Source organism: Engystomops pustulosus, chromosome 8, assembly GCF_040894005.1.
Source record: "Engystomops pustulosus chromosome 8, aEngPut4.maternal, whole genome shotgun sequence".
In the NCBI taxonomy this organism is placed as follows: domain Eukaryota; kingdom Metazoa; phylum Chordata; class Amphibia; order Anura; family Leptodactylidae; genus Engystomops; species Engystomops pustulosus.
Window position 1 is genome coordinate 72,406,622 of NC_092418.1, and position 20,158 is coordinate 72,426,779.

A 20,158-nucleotide genomic window follows, 5' to 3' on the forward strand; every position below is an offset into this window, starting at 1 on the left:
TCCCGGTGTGAAAATCTGCGTGCTTCAGACATTCATAAACTGCAAGCGATTAACAACTGCCCTGGTTGGGACATGCAATTCCAATATTTGCACAATATAAAATCCAGATATTACAGTAAAAGGGCAAAATTGTCTAAGGAAGTTCCAGTATTGCCATTTCATGGCGCCAAGAAGTACATAAATGAAGCAACACGTTAAAAGCTGACATGTCCTCTCTAACCAAATTATAATTTATTTCTATCCTCAGTTGCTATAAAGGGCTGTACCAGTAAATCTGTCCGGTAGGCGACTATATGTTTAACAATATGGTCAAGTCACCATTCACTTGTGAGGGCGCTTATGTTTTTGTACTTCGAGGATGATATGAGCCTAGCAGAGCACAGGTTAATTTTCCATTCATATAGCAGGTGAGTAGAGTAAAATACAAAGCTGGAACTTTATTACATCAAAAATGTAAAGTACATGCTAACATATTAGTAGTAATGCACTTAGTTTTCCGACTTAATAAAACAAAAATTATTAAGGAGAATGTATACACAGAAAGTAAAATAATACCACACACAGCAACAACTTACCTCGGGGTGCAGATGCTGGAAACTCATTGTAATGTTCCCATTGACATCAGGAAGGCCTGAACAGTCTCCATGCTGGGAAACCACAAGGATATATGCTTCAAGATGAATATTGGAGCAACCCACCCTCCTTAATAAACCCATAATATGGAGGGTGAAAACTTAAAAAAATAAAAATGCTTCTTGATTCCATGTGCAGCGGAGAAAAGTGAATAGAGCCTTCTCAATGGTAAGTCGTAAATTACCATCAAGAACCAGTAACTGGGGTACGGCTCCAGAGTAGAAAGGAATATGCACTTACCATGAGTTGTTCTTCCTTCTCTCCGGTTTCCTTAATGATGATTTCAATCTCTTGGTTTAGCCCTTCCACGCTGTTCCGAAACCTTGAGCCAGACGATTTGGTGATGGGTATGGTCATTGGAGTGAGTACATTCTTTGACATTGAGGTCTGTAGGAAAGTTTACAGAAAAGACCAATGACTGAAGAGGCACAAACATCCCTCAACAAATGACCAAGTGATAGTTAGGATTGAACAACAAAACTTAAATTATTCTTCGTTCAGGAATGTTATCAAACCAAACTCCCAAACAATTAGTCAAGATTTGTGATACTTATAAAGGGTGTTTAAACTGTCTCCCTTTTTTTTTTTTTTTAGATGTATTTTATTTCTGGATATTCTAATAATGTATTTTCTATTGTAGTTTGCCCATACATTTTGTATTCTTGTTTCTTTTTTCTAATATTCTGTATTGATTCAAAACAAGCAATATAGGCTCAACTAAATACTATATATGAACAAGTGGTGGACTTTTTATAGCCTAAATTTGACTCGTAACTTTAGTCATCAATATTAAATTGGTGGGGGTCCAACACTATACAACCCCCCAGCCTGTTATTAGCATCTTATAAGCAGAGACTAGAATAAAAATTGTCTTTGGCAGTGAGGCTTAACAGGTAGCAAAGGACCCTTCATGTCCCCCAAAAAGTTAACCTGACACTATACCTTTATTAATTATGTCCCCCGCAACCAATAAGCTATTAAGGAAGGTCACCACTATTTTTAGCCATGAAAATCCCTTATACCTAAAATATCAGCAATATTATGTGAAAATGGCACCCATGAATATAATAAAAGTGGGATCCCCATCTTATACTCAAGGGTGTAAAATATAAAATTATTCTTTATTACTTAGTTTATTTTCATGAACAAAATGGTACAAACAGACCATGAAATGGTTAAGTAGAAATTAGTTTCTACACTAAAACCTAGAGCAACTCACTTTCCCAAAAAACCTGTAGTACATGCCTTACAATACTACACTAAAGCTCACCACAAATTACAATGCGGCTGTACACACAAGTTCACTTGGATCTACATAATAAACAGTTTACTCTTTAAGGGAAGCCAGTACTTCCAGCCTTCTGCATGTTACCAGCTAAAAAGAGGGCCAGGGGAGCAGATTGGCCTTTACACAAGTGGCAGCTGGCAACCTGCATTTAGGGCTTATGTGTGTGGTAAATCTGTGGCACCCAGCAGGGGGTAAGCACTTGCAGAATACAAATCAGAAGGGACAAACATTTCTAGGGGCCCACTGCCTCTGCATGGGGGAGCAGAAACAGTAACTGCATATGGTAAAGCACATAAACCCTCTCAATCTGAATCCGTGATCTGCTAAATGTGTATATACAAACTAATGCTTGTACTAATAAGAAAGTGCCAACTCTTTAATATGGTCCCAAAGCTAAAATCATAAGGAGCCATCAGCAAAAATAAGAGATAAACACATACTTTGTTACAAACAGATGTGCTTTTAACCATCCAAGTCAAAGCCCTTTAATGTTTACCCTTCTCTTTCTTAAAAGCCCTAAGTTTTTTAAATTCAAAAACGCAGTTACAGCATTTTTTAATAGGCTGTAATGTCGTAGCTTTCACACCGCCCTTTGTTCTTTGGGTCAGCACAACCACAAGATATTGAACTTATACAGGAAGTCCCCAACTTAAGAACACCCAACTTACAGACGACCCCTAGTTACATGCGGGCCTCTCTGACCACTGTGACCTCTGGTGAAGCTCTCTGGATGCTATTACCGTATATACTCGAGTATAAGCCGAGTTTTTCAGCACAAAAAATGTGCTGAAAAACATAAACTCGGCTTATACTCGAGTCAAACAAAAATCGACACAAAAAAAAATCAAAACTCACCTTTCCGGCGGCCCCCTCAGGTCTTCTGTGTGATCCGTCGGTCAGTGGCAGGTCCGTGCGATGTCACAGGCACTGACATCAGCCGCCGCCGCTGCAATAGTATTGTGTGTGCCGGCACACACTGTGATGTCAGCGGCTGACGTCAGCGCTGTGCGCGGCACGGACCTGCTGCTTGCTGCCGGATCACATAGAAGACCCGAGGGGGCCACGGAAAGGGTGAGTTTTGATTGTTTTTTTTACATCAATGGGGCGGGGGTCCGGCTCAATAACGGGGCACAGGGGCTGGCAGGCTATATTTCCCGGGGCACAGGGGCTGGCAGGCTATATTGCCCGGGGCACCGGGGCTGGCAGGCGGTATACTGGGGCACCGGGGCTGGCAGGCGGTATACTGGGGCACCGGGGCTGGCAGGGTATATACTGGGGGGCAGGGGCTGGCAGGGTATATACTGGGGGGCTGTGGCTATATACTTCTGAGGGCTTGCTGGCTATATACTTGGGGGAAGGGGCTGTGACCAATGCATTTCCCACCTCGGCTTATACACGAGTCAATAGATTTTACCAGGTTTTGTGGTAAAATTAGGGGTCTCGGCTTATACTCCGGTCGGCTTATACTCGAGTATATACGGTACTATAGTCCCAGGCTGCAATGATCAGCTGTAAGGTGTCTAATGTAGTTTATTGATAAACCTTGTTCCCATTACAGCAAAAAAATTTAAAAATCCAATTGGAGCTACAATTATAAAATTGTTAAAAGTTTGGCATGTGTTAGACGTTTCAGAACAGTGGAGAACGAGTAAAGATGTGGTTTTTCAATTCATGGCCTTTCTAGTCATTTTCTCTCTGGATGCAGGCATCTCACCAGGAAAAACACGGACCCGCCTCCATCAGACAAATCGGGGAGATTTATCACACCATATACGCCTGAATAGTGGTGTACAAGCCGCAACATAGTCACAATTCCCATTGCAGAGCCAAGAATTACGGGGGGGGGGGGGGGGGGGGGGGGGGGGGTGAAGCGCAGTGGGCTTTATCGCAGTTGTATACCAAGCTGGACCTTACTTAGAACCGAGCCAGGCTCAGAATGCACCCAGCAATTGCGCCCATACGGTTGGATATTTAGATATTAGATACAGCAGGCGCGGGGTTTGAATCAATCATGTAGCTATGCTCCAAATGGCCAAGGAGTTTTCCCTTTAAGCCATTTTTAGGAAATGGTATGTTGTAAAACATACAGAGAACAATACACTGCAGGAGTCTGCAGGAGTCAACATTATTTTGCCTGACTGATTGCATAAGGAAACCCTCATGAGATATGCAATTCTTCTACTTCCTTTATTTGATGTTAGATCATAGACAGTCTCTGAAGTATCTGTTGTATTGCTTGCAGGGCAGGGCCAGCTCTTACCTGGTTAATAGCAGTGTGGTTTCCATGGAATGGAGACTGCCTGTCCTTCTCCCGATGGTGTCTGCTGCTGTGTTTACTCCTTTGAAGCTGCTGGCGTAACTTTGCAATCTGACAAGAAATCAAAATAGCAGGCATCTATCAACTTAGTCATCACAAAAAAACATTTCTGTAACATCACAAGGTATTGAAAGAGGATCTTTCATCACCTTCACCAAACTAAACTTTTTGCACTTCATAGACATCGCTCCAAAATGGGTTAGTTACAATTTTTATTGTACTCCCAGTCCACACCATTATCAAGCAATCAGTATCCTATTTCTATAACTCTACTGTCAAATGGGCCATGCCAGGCTGTCTGGTCCAGCCTATGACCACCCATATGAGAGCTCAAAAGGACACCTGCAGAGCGATTTGGAACACCACATGTCATCAGGCTTGTTCTTCTGTGATCTACAGAACCAGAAATACAGACAGACACATTTGTAAATAAGAGCATGAAGTAAAGATCCGGTTTCCGCCCTGCTTCTTTAATTTCCTGTATCTTTAGTTCTGTGGAACATAGAACCAAAGCCTGATGTGATCTAAAAGATGGGATTCTTTTAAGATCTAGAAGATTTTGGTGTCCTAACACCGAAGATATAGGCATTTGAAGTGACCCTCCCCAACCCCCCTGACTCTTAACTGGACAGGCAGAATATGAATCTTCTCTGCTCATTTTCACATGACTTTGGAGTTTTTGTATAGGTGAGGATGCTAGTAGTTTAGTGGGATAACATCTGACAGTGTCCCTTTAAATCAGCAATTATTTGCTTTAATTTGGATAGTGCTTAATTTTTTTGAATCATAAAAGTAAACGATTTGAGATCCAAAATTGTGAATTATGACATGGGGGGGGGGGGGGGGGGACCGGGGTTCTGTAGGCCAGAAAACAGGTGTACAAGCCATGATTTAGTTGCAATTTAAGATGCATAGTCTGGAATAGCAACTTCTCCGTCCTGAGGTGCACGGGCTACAGTGCAATTCTACACTAGGTCGGACCTGGTGTAGAAATGCCTATAGCGGCGCCATTGTGTTGTCAGGATTTATCAGGAGCCCAGAGTTTTCTGATAGATCCAGCTTGAGGGCGGGTTCCCATCATACACTGGCTGACCCAGTGCATTTGTTTAATTATAGCAATATGTATTTTTGCATCAGCCGTTCATAGTTCAAAAGGGTATTCCGGAAATATCTGACTATGCCCAATTTCCCACAAAACATTTTCATAAATGATAATATACAAAAAGGTTTAAAATTTTTTGCATGTTTTAGTCCAAGTAAGTAAAATAATAAAGTCATAAATGTCCTATTGTGCAACTTTTTAAAGCCAGAATTCTAGAGAGCAAACAGAATTCTATGGTCCAAGCACTGACTGCATAAAATCTGTGTATGCACTTACTGAATAGCTGTAGGCCATAACAAGTTATACTTTGTTGTGTAAAACTTACAGTCAACCATATTTTTCCATACAGTGAAAGATGCATTCATTATGGGTAGGTTTGACATATTGTAAGTTAGGAGTTTACTGGCCTATGTGCAGTGTGGGTTGTCTTGTCTAGTGCAGACGTTGCATAAACTAACTTACTTCATGTCCCCCTCTTTCGTTTAGATACAATTCACAAATATGTCCAAATAATTAAATGTACAGCTACAAGATGCAGAACCAAACAAGCATACAGTGGAACGCTATGGCATGACAATAGCCGGCTCACTCCCCCAACGGCCTGTCTGAAGAATAGGTGACCACACAAGAGAGGATACATGAGGGCAGACAGGGGCCCATTAATCCGCACACAGCAGCTGGCTAACCTCTTTCAACTGCTCGTTGCTGCCCCAGGATGCAGATCGCTTGTGAGAGCTTTTCTTCTTTTCAGCGTACTCCTCGGCCCAAGCACTCTCAGTCTGCATAATAGATGAAGGGGAGAAAAAAGTTGACATTTTTCTATTGTGTGCATACGCTGTTTAATTACTGTGTGGAGCAAACAAAGGAAACTTGGGAGTACAATGACTTGCATTACTCACTTTTAATCTTTGCCTTAACCAAAATAAAATAGAACCAAGTAAAATATAAAAAGGCCTACTGCACCGTTTCACAATCTAGAGTGAAACTAAATCCCTATAATAATAATGCAACACATTTTATACCTTATTCTATGACCGCAACAGGTGCCAGAACAATTATCTACTTGATTATTACAATGTAGATAATTCAGCAATAAAATAGAAGCAGTCTCGATGCCCAGGTCCGTATATTTGTTCTTTAAAAAGACTGATTTTATTTATTATTTTTTAAGCCTAATGCCCATTTGACACTCCTATCACAAGGAGAGGGAGCCACACATGTATCCTGTACGGATGGAGAATTGGCACACATGGTCAAAAAGTGCTCCATTAGTTTCCACGTGGGGGAAAATATACAAATATCCAGGATGGGATTAGGAAAACAATGCCTCCTCTTGCTACCTTGCAAGGCAGCCCCCTTGACACCAAGTATGACCTACAAGAAGCCTTATGACATGATGTGGGATTAAAACCAACCCAGTATATCTATTCCAGAAGGAACAGACTCCCAACTGTAGACAGCACTGTTTTTACCTGGTTGGAACTCTTCCATACAGTTTAGGGAACTGGTTTGGCCGACTAGGGTCGGGAAGTAAGAGTTCTCCTTACGGAGACTGCCAATTAAGGCTGCCGTGTAGGCGTGCGGAGACTTATAGCAATGGACGCTCCACTAGGGGATTCTGGGAAATATATACGTTTTCCATGATGGGGTAAGGAAAACCACACCAGCCCTGTACTGAAAAAGCCCAACCAGCCCTGTACTGAAAAAGCCCAACCAGGTCGAAACAGTGCTGTCTACAGTTGGGAGTCTGTTCCTTCTGGAATAGATATGACATGTGGGATTAAAACCACACCAGTATAAGGCTTCTTGTAGGTCTTGCTTGATATCAAGCTGCTGCCTTACAATGTAGCTACAAAAGGCGTGCTTTTCCTTACCCCATCCTGGAAAATGTATTTGTATATTTCCCATAAACCCCCTAGTGGAGCGTCAATGGTTTTAAGTCTCCACACGCCTACATGGTGGCCTTAACTGGCAGTCTCCGTAAGGAGAACTCATACTTCCCAACTCCAAGAAAGATAGCCATCCAGGACTTGAGGGCTGGTCAAGCATGCACACCAGCACTCTTAATTCTGACCACTCGAGGCAAGTTAAGTACTTGTTCTCATCGTCCTCGAAGGTCCAACAGTCTCTCTTGCTGCTTTTAGATATATCCTACAAAGTGTCAATACTGGGACAACCCCTGTCACAATGCAGTGAGGCTCACGTTACACCTCTATAGTATAGGTGACTTGGCCATCTCAATAGTTTGGCACTTCAGAGCTTCTCATGTTACGCCAAAAAGTTCACTGCTACATAGTGGGGTTTTTAGCTCACATTCTGCTTATAGATTTCTATATTTAATTTCATATACTTAGATACATTGGGGGAGATTTATCAAGTGTCTCAGAGCAGAACTGTTTTAGTCGCCAATGGCAACCAATCGGAGCTCAGCTTTCACATTCACACAGCAGTTTATAATATGAGAGCTGAGCTCTTGATTGTTTTCCATTGGCAACTGGAACAGTTTTATCTCAGCCACTTCTGATAAATCTCCCCCATTGTCTCAGTATTACAAGTGACATTCTACAGGAAGTGGATATGCTTTGAAACAGAAACCAAGATAAAATGCCATCATGATATGACGCCGGATGTTCCCAAATAATTGTTTGTACAATGCTTCAGTAACATTTATTCCCATTATATTGCCAACAAATTTACACTTTACACGAAGTCCTGTTGCTCACAATCATGCATCTTTATTGTGTGTATGTTTGTTTATCATCAGAAGACTATTTGTAAGTGTCAATAATCAGACAAAGAAGCGCCCTTAAAAGGTTTGGCCACTTTTCAATAAATCTCTTCTATTAGACATCTTTTTGCATATACCGTATATTCCGGCGTATAAGACGACCTGGTGTATAAGACGACCCCCCTACTTTCCTGTTTAAAATATAGAGTTTAAGATATATTCGCCGTATAAGACTACCCCTTTTCCAACGCATACAAAACACCGGTAAAAATTAAAAAAAAAAACTGATTTGAATTTAACATGGTCCTTTTTTTAATTAAAATTCTTATGACATGCAGGTATATAGCAGGAAAACTGTCGCTCATAAACATAAGGCATACAACAACAACATTACCATCGTCCATTTTACTGTAAATGTTACCATACTGTACCTTAAATTTTTATTTAATTAAATATTCCATGCCATGTACTCAGAAGCGGGAAAAAAATTCCAAACGCAATGAAAATGGTGAAAAAAACGCATTTGTGCCATTTTCTTGTGGGGTTGGATATTACGTCTTTCACTGAGCGCCCCAAATGACATGTCTACTTTATTCTTTGGGTCGGTACGATTAAGGGGATACCAAATTTGTATAGGTTTTATAATGTTTTCATACATTTACAAAAATGAAAACCTCCTGTACAAAAATTATTTTTTTGATTTTGCCAACTTCTGGCGCTAATAACTTTTTTATACTTTGGTGTACGGAGCTGTGGGTGGTGTCATTTTTTGCGAAATTTAATAATATTTTCAATGATATCATTTTTAGGACTGTACAACCTTTTGATCACTTTTTATAGATTTTTTTTATATTTTTCAAAATGACAAAAAAGTGCCATTTTCGACTTTGGGCGCTATTTTCCGTTACGGGGTTAAGCGCATTGAAAAACCGTTATCATATTTTGATAGATCGGGCATTTTCGGACGCGTCGATACCTAATGTGTTTATGATTTTTACTGTTTATTTATATTTATGTCAGTTCTAGGGAAAGGGGAGTGATTTGAAATTTTAGGGTTTTTTTATTATATATATTATTTTTTTTCCTTTTTTTTATTTTTACTATTTTTCAGACTCCCTAGGGTACTTTAACCCTAGAGTGTCTGTACGATCCTATCATATACTGCCATACTACAGTATGGCAATATATGGGGATTTTCCTCCTCATTCATTACAATGTGCTATCAGCACATTGTAACGAAGGGGTTAAAACGAAATAGGCCCGAGACCCGAGGCTACCATGGAGACGGATCGCCGCCCCCGATGAGCCCTCTCCATGCAGCGCGACCCGACCGCCGCCGTGAATACACGGCGGGCGGGCGGGAATACCGGCGTATAAGACGACCCCAGACATGACAGAAGATTTTTCTGTCTTCAAAAGTCGTCTTATACGCCGGAATATACGGTATATGTATCTGTGTCTTTGCCTCCTGTGAGAGCTTCAGCCTCTCCCTGTTCTTACCTTGCTGCCCTCAATCTCTACACAACTTCCAATTTCTCACTCCTTCAGTCTGTGCTAATGGCAGCCCCCAGTGTGTTTTTTTTTTTTAACAGACTCTCAGTCCATATCACTGACATATAAAGGGAGAGGGGAGGGGTGAGAAGGATGAGTCAATCTCCTTCTACAGGTCCCTCCTATTTATCAGTGTACATGTCTATGCAGAGTGCACAGAGAGTCTGTACACAGCACTAAAAGAATCATCAGGGATGATGAATCAATCGGTGAACATTTAGGGAATATTATTAAGGCAGTAATGGCGCATGGGCAATTTATGTTAAAGAGTGGCTAATCCCTTTAACACTTGTCTCTGATCATCAGTCTGGGTAATATGGTTTATCACAAATTAAAAGCTTGGATAAAGTGGCTCAATAGACCATACCACAGATAATAGGATTAGCCAGGCAATGTAACATCACTGAATATAAGGAGACATTTCCCATTTTGTAGAAAATAAGGCATAAATACAGATTATGTAACCTTCTGATGAGTCGCAGTATGCAGATGTCAGGTTTTAACATAGGCTCTATTAACACAACAGTGATCAGATTGCAATTACAAAATAGAGAAAATGTTGTTTCACTAATTCTTTGAAAGATAAAGAACACACATCGGCCGAATCCCACAGCTGAGAAGTCACAAGCCTCTTTTGCCTTTTTATACTACCCACGCCTCATTTGTAAAAATACTGGGCCAGATATTCACATGGTTTAGTAGGAGGGGACATGACTTCTCACATGACCACAAATGCAGACATAGTTTGGCTTTTCTTAGTCTGGTGTGCAGAAGATGCGCCAGATTCATTAAGAAGTGTAAGCCTCTTAAAAAGGACTGTAAAAAAATTACAACAGGTGCCCTTCTACTGATTTTGGTGTAGGTTTTTAGCCCAAACTGTTCCTGTGCAATAAGTACCTTCACTTTCTGCATGTGTTAGTTCAGCTTTCTACTGTCTGTTAAGTGGTTAGTCCCAGGCTACAGCATATAAATGAAATACAAACTTACCTGTGTTGATTGATCTTTCATGCAGGGAGCCACTTGTCCATGGTCTCGGGGCCACTGTCCAGAGAGGTACGGAGCAGCCAGGGTATCTAGGGAAGATGTACGTCGTATTAAACTGGATGGACTAGATGAAGATGGTGATGATGGTTGTGGTGGTAGTCTATCCCCTATTTAACAAAAAAACATTTGCAAAAGTTTTATAATTTATTCTCTGCCAACCTTGACTGTTTCTTTTATACCGGGAGAACTTTAATTACTTTGTTAGAGAAGTAACATGGCTTCTGCTAGAAACTTCACCGCTCTTTATTCTTATATATTCGGTAACCCTTGCCCTAAAGCTGCTTTTCTTCTAGCTCATAAAACACACACTATATGACAAACAGAAAATAAATCACTCGATAAACCCACTGTAGGCCAAGGATACCCAGAACAATATTACCACAGGTTAGCCTCAGTAACTTCTTTTAGCTGCTTGGTGAATTAGGTTTATATAAACAATGATTTTCGTTGCAGGTTTAGAATCCACAGCAGGTAAATTACTGCTGAGGATTCTACAAGAAGAACACAACCTTTACAGATATGGATGGAAAAGAATGACGTATTCTCCGTCAATGTGTTGGCTGTAGGAGTATCAGCATAGGCACAGTATACACATACCAATTCAAGTTAAAAAGAATTACTTACTAATTCAGTAAGTAAAGTTAAACTAATACATGGTAACATATACTTTGTTTTACTAACATCACCGTTCTAGAAACACAAGACTGCCAGCAATGCCAACACAGCAGCAGACGGCTATAAATAACTGTACACTATTCAACCGTGTCAGCTCCTTGGCTGTATCACAAGCCTGGATGTAAATATTTTGGCCCTTCACGGTCAACAACAATGGATTCTTCCAGACTTTCCCTACCAATAAAATACATGGCACTTCATCCAAAGAGGTTGTCGTTTGTCACAGGAAAAATAAATCTGGTTGTACACAATACAGAGCCTGACCCTTCATCCTCTCTAAAATGCAGACACTTCACCTGGACAATGTCAATATTCTTTGAGAGATCAACAGGGAAAGCAGCTGCCAGACATATTTTCAACTGCTCATCTCCCCAAGAACAAGAGCACTGAATGAAATCCAAAAAGCCCAACACATTTCTTCACCAACAACCGGCAAACATAGATGGTCCCTACATTTCATCTGGACCAGCCATTCACATCTTATGTAAATAACCCCCTAATGCAGCAAGTTTGTCCCATAAAATTACTGGCACCTTAGAAGATCCGTTTTTCAACAGATCCACATTCATCTACAAGCTCATTTATGTATATATAGTGATGAAGGACTACCACCTTAGGTGGGGGAGCAATTGAGCTGAAGTAGTAAGACCACAATGGGAAAGACTTCTATAAAGCACCGCTGATGTGTCCTGGTATACACATAGCCAAGTGTATATAAACCACAGGCCTATCCACAGGGTGAGAGTGTTCATTGTATGTACAGGCCTATTGGATAAGCTTGTGACAGTTAACCAAAAGACCATTATTTTCATCAATACTTGCAGACCCTTTATTATCTGTATGTTTTTCCAGATTTCAATTCTTTTCAGCTGATCCGTGATCCTTTGAACTAAAATTTATAGCCTGTTCTACGATTAACATGTTTTAAGACAACAGAATTCTATACGTTCATCAAAAACACTGATGAGTTTTGTGTGCAATTTTTTTCACTGAAGATGAATGAGAACCAGGTGTTTTGCTGTCCAGCTGTCCAACTGTTGTAAACCATCCTAAAGCTACATTCACACGGCCGTATGGGGGACACTCATGGAGCAACGAGGGGTCTGACTGACGTAAGTGGGACCCCATCGGACCTTCGTTTTTGTGATCTGTGGGGGTCTCATCACCGAGACCCCCACCGATCAGCAATTTATGCCCTATCACCTAAATTTTGCCCTTGAGGTTTATAATAAAAGAAGTTTTTAGAATAGTCCTTCCCACATGTTCCATAACATTTCTTTTTCTAACATCTTCTTTTATTAGTCTAGATCAGTGATGGCGAACCTTGTAGAGACCGAGTGCCCAAACTTTAACAAAGATCCACTTATTTATCAACACAAAAATTTAATTTGTGATTTATACTCCCTTCTCTGTAACAGTTTTCATTGATACCAGCACCCTGGGGGCACCAATAAAGCAGAAAATAGCGCCAGGTAGAGCTGTCACTTTATAATAGCTCTGTGCACAGCAAGTCCTGGGCTGTCTGGGACTGCAGGAAGATACCTGGAGTCATCTCTGGTGATGGCCTGAGTGCCCACAGAAAGGGCTCGGAGTGCCACCTCTGGCACCAGTGCCATAGGTTAGCCATCACTGGTCTAGATTGTAGATGTCCTTTAAGGTCACTTTATAAGCATTCCAAATATGCATTTTCTAGCAATTCTGCGTTTTTCACTTGATACAATTAAGCTAAAGCCACAGACTTGGTGCAACGAGAAGATCATCTGCAAAAGGATAACTATAAATTTACATCAGGGGGTGGAGAGCCTAACCTTGTCCAGTCAGTGCCAACTGAACTACCAAACTATGAAGGGACAGAATGCCACAACAGGTAACATCCAATTGGCAAACTATACTTTCATTCTCCAAAAATGAGCATACCGGCAAAACCGCTCGCTAGAAATCACCGTTTAGGATGGAAAAATACTGATGAGTGAGAATTATAAAAAAGCTTGTACAAGAACATTTGATCTTGGGCAGCTCCGATTTCACTGCTGACTCATCTTGATGTGAAGAACCGGATTACACCTTGTACCTCCAATAACTGGAAACTGATATATTCTGTTAGAGACCAACCATATGCTAGAGGCCTTCTGTGCCACGTGCATTATTCATCATAAAAATTTTATACACAGCTTTCATAACGACTTTATAGGGCGGTGGTGGCAAACCTATGGCACTGGTGCCAGAGGCGGCACTCGGAGCTCTCTCTGTGGGCACCCAGGCCATCACCCCAGTATAAAGTTCACTAGACAGGACTCAAAGAATCTTCCTACAATGATAGGGGACTTTTGCCCTCCTCCTTTCAACTGTGTTGGTGTCCTTGGGAGGCTGAACGATTGAAAGTTGTCAAAGAACAAGGAGAAATAAATTACTGCTTAAATTGCTTTGCTGGCACTTTACAATAAATAAGTGGCTTTTGGTTGAAGTTTGGGCACACAGGCTCTAAAAGGTTCCCCATCTCTGTTATAGGGGGATCAGAAAGTGCTGAAACTTCTTAAAAACAAAACAAGCTCTGGGAAGAACATTGTGTTAATGGGCAGAAATCACATTTTTCAAAGATTTGCATACATTTTTTTTTTTTAAAAACATCTTTATGGTGCAATCTATATGGTCTATAGCACATATATGCTAAAGCTTCAAATACAAAGTGCATATGCATACCCAGCAGCAATGCAATAGACACATTGCTGAAAAATACACACCATGGCATTTATCCCCTTATCGGCGCGTCGGCTCCCGATGCATGGAGAGGGCTTACGGGCAGCAAAGATCAGTGCTAGCTAAATATAATAGTGGTTTTTAACTGCATTTAACCCTGTAACGGAAAATGGCACTTTTTTGCCAATTGAAAAAAATATAAATAAATTCTATAAAAAGGTCTTACAGTCCGAAAAATGGCAGCATTAAAAACGTCATCGCAAAAAATGACACCACCCAGAGCTCCGTACAATGAAGTATGAAAAAGTAATTAGCGCCAGCAGATGGCAAAATTTAAAAAAAAAATAAATTAAAAAAAAAATTGTACAGGAGGTTTTAATTTTTGTAAATGTATGAAAACATTCCAATTTCTATACAAATTTGGTATCCCCGTGATCACACCAACCCAAAGAATAAAGTAGACATCTCATTTGGGGCGCACAGTGAAAGTCTTAAAATCCAAGCCCACAAGAAAAAGTCGCAAATGCGTTTTTTTACCATTTTCGCTGTATTTGGAATTTTTTTCTGCATCACAGAGTTCTCTACGTGGAAAAAGTAAAAATAAGTTATAGATTTTTGAAGGTGGGGAGTGAAAAATGAAAGTGATTAAACTAAAAAGGGCCAGGTCGTTAAGGGGTTAATTGTTGCAAATCATGGTACAGATATCAACCTTTGCAATACAAATCTCCACCCCCTCCACCTGCCGCAGCAAAATTATGGCATAAAAATGCATCAGAAATCAGACAATTGCAGATAGTTTCTGATGCTTGTGGAATTAGGCTTTGGGATTTACCCCACTAGTATCTGCCATGTGTACAGACAGAGGAATTTTTCACTGATGCTTTACTGAAACTTTTTTTTTTCAATGGGCTTTTTCTAGGTTCTAAATTTTTTCCACTGATCACTGGAAACAAGTGTGAAAAAGACACTGAAAGGATCTGCATCAGCTAAAATGGTTTCAGTGGGGGGTGGGAGCCAATGTGAATCTGCCCTTGTACATGGAAGCATGAGAATTTGGATTATGTAGTAATTACCTGAATGGTGGTAAGCAGGAAAATGGATCTCTACACAACACATCATAAAACTGTATATTGCAAAACAAAAGCATTTAAAGGGAACCCGTCACCAGGAGACCCATTTTTAGCACCCCCCCAGTCCTCACAGAGCATAGTACATACGCTGTTTTTGTATTAAAAATTGGTTTTACAGAAAAAAAATATGTTATATTGTACCTTTCATAAGCATCTGCTGTGTGACTAGACAGTTGCCAAAGGGGAGGGACTGGAAAGGAGCAGTTCCCCCCCACCCTTGGGGAACAGCTCCTCCATGTAACCTTTTCAAATATATGAAAACACCCATCACTAGGCTAAGCGACGCCCCCTGCTCCTCTACAGCCAATCCCGAGTGAGGGGAGTTATTCATATATTTGAAAAGGTCACATGTTTCCCAAGGGTGGAGGGGAACTGCTCCTTTCCAGCCCCTCCCATTAGGCAACTGCCAAGTCACACAGCACATGCTAATGAAAGGTACAATATAACATATCTTTTTTTCTGTAAAACCTATTTTTTATACAAAAACACTTTGGCAGTGTATGTACTATGCTCTGTGGGGACTGGGGGAGGGCTAAAAATAGGTCTCCTGGTGACAGGTTCCCTTTAATGCAACATTTGGAGCTGAGCTGTTAAAATGAACACATGGACTAAACACCGAAAGGAACACGAAGGCTAAATTCACACGAAAGTGTGCCCGCCGCGACGTAGCACGGCAAGCACATGTCGGGGCACCGGAGAAGAGGAGGGGGTGAGCGCTGCTCCTCCCCACCCCTCTCCATAGAAAATAGAAGCCGCACGGCCTTAGATGCGGCCAAAGATAAAGTAGGCTCTATCTTTCTGCTGCTACAGCTCGGTGAGCGCTTGTTGCACTCACCGTACCGAGCCCATGCGCCATAGCCGTCAATGGGGGATGTATGTACCGTCCGCAAGCTTGCAGCCATACACCCCCCCCCCCCCCGACGGTCATGTCAATGAGCCCTAAGCCTATAAGAATTTGTCTCCAAAACAAATGAGTGAAATTTGGAAAGGAGGGTCTCAATAAAGACAGTGACGTTAACATTTCAACAGTAAACCTTAACCAGAGGGCACAAAATGTTCCTTGTATCCCAGACTGTAGTAAGAGACTAATTTGTTTACTGTTCCCAAGATTATCCCAATGCCGTAACATGGAGACCACATCAGCGTATGGATCCTATTCATGCCCCTTGCACACGACCATATGATCTTTTCTGTTCTGTACATACAACTGTATTCAGTGGGCTGGCAAATGATGGCTGGCTGACAGAATGCACCTCTCACTGGTTCTAGATCCTGCACGTACATACGATATATACAGCTGCATGCAGCACATATTCAGCCCGTATTTTATACGTTTCCATTGACTTCTATGGGCCATACAGAACAGAAATTTGGTGGAAAATAGGACATGCTCTATATTCTTATATTTTCCGCTCATGGTATGGTACGCACATGGATGGCCGTATTCCCCACTGGAATGCATGGAGCCGCAGGCCAACCATATATATGGCCGCTTTTATAGCAGCTGCATTTCTCAGACCGGCTACTTCACAGATGAAGAAAGACTTTCAACTTATGTGTTGCTCTGATACCCAAGGTTGGATGTCAAGTCCTTCAAGGTAACCATCATTTTGTACAAAAGAAGCAGGATTTCTTCATCAAATGCTAACATTTTTTGGAAAGCCAAGTGAAAAGCTGTATTCGGAATTTGGCCCAAACTTTCGAATAAACATTCCCTAAAGGAATAATAGTAAATGTAAGAACCTTTGGAATGAACTGCTAACTTGAATTCAGCTTGTCAGTTCAGTTTAATAGTTTTTGGTAAACCTTTCACATATGGTGAGAATTTGTGAAAACAAACTCGCTGGTGTACAACTGGCCTATGTTCATGACCGTATATTGGAGACTGTGCCATAAATCATAAAGCAGGTCCTGTTATTGGTTCGGCAGTCTTATTATACTATTGAAGTATTAGGGAAAAGACCATGGGCAGAGCACCAGCTCAAACGTATTCTTTATACAGTATATTGGATATCTTCCAGTGTGGGACTATGTTATCTGAAGAGTTTAGTGCTATTCACAATTCATAACTACAGTTCTCATTCCCATAAGTTCATGACTTAGTGTATTCATGTGATATCATAATGCATCAAAAATACGCCCCCTCCAGATCAAAGCAATGAAGAAAGGTCAACTAAGCAAATATAGTCTTATGCAGAATATATGTCAGATTAAAACACATTCCACCTACAATTGTTGCTGAAAGCACTGTCCATCCAATGGCATTACTATGTGTAAGTGACTCCATATCCAGGTCATCTAAATAATTGTGGCAGCCTGTGATTTAGATGAGATGGATGGCACAGTCACATACAAACAGTCATCACTCAAAGCCATCTCAGGCTTAGGCTTTGTGGTGCCATATGGATGCAACTTACTATGACATAAGACCTGAGTGTTTCCCTTTGGGGTCAGGGCCGTACACCTTTTCTTTGGCCTGCCATAGCTATGAAGGACAGAGTTTGCTGTAGATCTGAAATGTCACATTACGCCTTGAGCACAATGAGGCTTTACCTTTGTGTGAATGTAATCCTTAGTAGCTATGTTCTCTACAAGGCAATATATGCCCACTATGGTATGCGCATGTGGATGTGGCCTTTACAAGTGGAAACACTTCTTTATTATATTGCTCATCACAGAAATCACTATGCAGCGCAAAATTACCTTTGAAGAACCTAACCCGACCCTCTTCCCCTAGAGACCGCATGGCTTCATTTGCACAGGCCAGGAATGTTTATCCTCCAGACATTATCTACCCCTACATAGAGCGAGGAACGTTTTTTCTTCTATGTGCCTCTGGATACATATGGATGAATAGTAAAACCCATGAAGGTTGGCTGGAGTAGTACTGCCTCACCATTACTGTCATATCAGAACAGCCACACTCTTTGGCATTTTGGATGGTCTTGGGGTCCATTCACATATCAGTTTTTAACCTCACATCTGTATAACTGATAGTAAAACTGATAACTAATATGTAAACTGATAATTAAAGGATACTAGTAACATTTCATCTCCTACTGCCTGCCAATAGCACACTATGTACCGCTTGTTGATCCATTCATTTTATTGGGCATTACAAAGACCTGGCCAAAAACCAATTGCCAATCCTACCAGCATACCCACTTATTCACTGCCTGAGATCACCTTGCACAAAGAGGAGATCCGAGGAAGATAAAAATGTCTTTAAACCGAGAAAAGTGAGAAAAATATTAAGGAATTGTGTCATTTTGTTTACATTTACGTTTTTTTTTTTTAGATTTTGACTGGAAGCCAGTCCCCAGACAGTTTCTTGTGGAGTGATGATGACTTCTAGTCCTGCATCTTGCCCCCCTAAAGCCTCTCCCAGATACTAGATGGGTGCAGCCCCATAGTGGGGTTAGGCTTTACCTTTTGGGGACACGCTCTCCGGGGAGCTCCTCTGCTGCCAGGCGGATCTGCTGACGTTGGACAAGGACACCGGAGACGGGGAGGAGGAGGACGAGGGCGCCCCCGGGGTGCTGGGGTCGGCTGCAGGGCTGGAGATCCCCGGGGAGGTTGAGGTAGGGGAGCCCAGGGCCTGCTGCTGCTGGTGGTGATGATGGTGGTGGTGATGATGGGAATGATGGTGATGATGATGGTGGTGGTGATGGTGGCCTCGGGTGGGAGACGCCCCGGTCTGTGTGGACACGGTGGGGCTGCTCCGGGAGCTGGTGACGGCGGGAGGAGATTCCACCCCGGTGCCCCCGCTCCCTCTGCCGGGGCTGATGCTGCGGGGTGAGTTGCGCTGGGCGGATCCGTTGTTGTTATTATTGGTCCGTGTCGGGCTGCCGTGCTGCTTCAGCTGGAAGGGCACCGTGGCTCTCATGGGCTGCAGGCGGCTGCCCGGTGCCCCGCCTGTGCTGCCATTAGCGGGAGTCACCGGCGGTGTCACCCGCTGCTGTGACATCTCTTTCTCTTCCTATAGAGTCTCTGGTGTGGAAATGGAGGCCCCAGGCCACAGCGAGAACAGTCTATGCACCGGCAGCCGGCGCTACCGGGCGTATCCGTGGCGACACTGAAGAACAGAGGGGAGGGCCCTCGGGTACGGTGCGACGGCTGCTGCACCTGCGGAGCCCGCGGAGACAACACAACAGCCTGTGCGCCTGCGCCCCGCCCACCGACACCACACAGGCTCCTAATTGGTGGCTTATCCTCCACCAATAGACTTCCCCCGTTCTGCGGAGCAACAGTAGCTGACTGGCTGCTGAGCGTCTCCGAGACACAGAGGAACCAGTGAGCTACCGGCTCCCGAGCCTCCAGGGAATAAGGAGGAGGCAGAGGCTGGGAGGAGGCGGGAATACGCCGCTCCGCGCCATCCAGTCACCTGCCAGAGGTTGTCAGTCAGAGCGCAGGGAGGCGGGGCCGAGTGGCTCCTCTGTCGTCATGGCTGTAGTAACAGGAGAAAGCCTCTGGCAGCAGCCTGTGAGGGGGAGGGAGTCTGTCTAGTACAACGTCTGTCTATGAATGGCTCTATACAAACCTGTGCAGGGCATGGCAGTGCTGAGAGCAGCACACAGGGAGAGCGGAGAATGGAGGCTGGAACATGCGGCTCATTCCTGTCACCTCAGCCTCAGAGATTAATAATAAAACAGCAATAAATACCTGTTCAAACATTAAGAATTTTACCTGACAAAAAAACAGATCGAAATCAGACCTGTATCATGGGAATAGAGCCAAATGAGAACCGGTGCATGAGATATGTAAATAGAGACATTAATAAAGTAAGCAGATGTGCCGAACATCTGTAATCTATTCTGCACTGTGTTCTGCACTGTGTTTTTCTCTTAAATGATCCTGTGTTCACTGTGTTCACTGTTTTTATTCTATTCTTCAATGTTCTTCACATCTGCTAACTTGTCGGGAGATAATATACGCGCGCGGAACAGTGAAGAATAGATCGCAGATGTTTGCAACTTATCAGAAGACATTATTT

The 20,158-nt window shown here is 42.3% G+C and overlaps 1 protein-coding gene across 3 annotated transcripts in view; it reads right to left on the bottom strand.

The window, feature by feature from the left end:
* Positions 1–19,481, bottom strand: part of FAM117B (family with sequence similarity 117 member B) — a 30,400-nt gene extending 10,919 nt beyond the window's left edge. The window contains exons 1-6 of one of the 3 annotated variants that reach the window (XM_072121197.1): positions 18,595–19,481; positions 10,607–10,692; positions 6,027–6,119; positions 4,182–4,289; positions 874–1,020; positions 576–647 (exon numbers count right to left, since the gene is read on the bottom strand). In XM_072121197.1, the coding sequence (XP_071977298.1) occupies positions 576–647; positions 874–1,020; positions 4,182–4,289; positions 6,027–6,119; positions 10,607–10,692; positions 18,595–19,132 (1,044 nt within the window). In that variant the 5' untranslated portion in view covers positions 19,133–19,481. Of the gene's footprint in view, positions 1–575; positions 648–873; positions 1,021–4,181; positions 4,290–6,026; positions 6,120–10,606; positions 10,771–18,594 lie in introns of all 3 variants that reach the window. The other 2 variants (XM_072121195.1, XM_072121196.1) reach the window with 2 other exon arrangements.
* Positions 19,482–20,158: the final 677 nt, after the last annotated feature.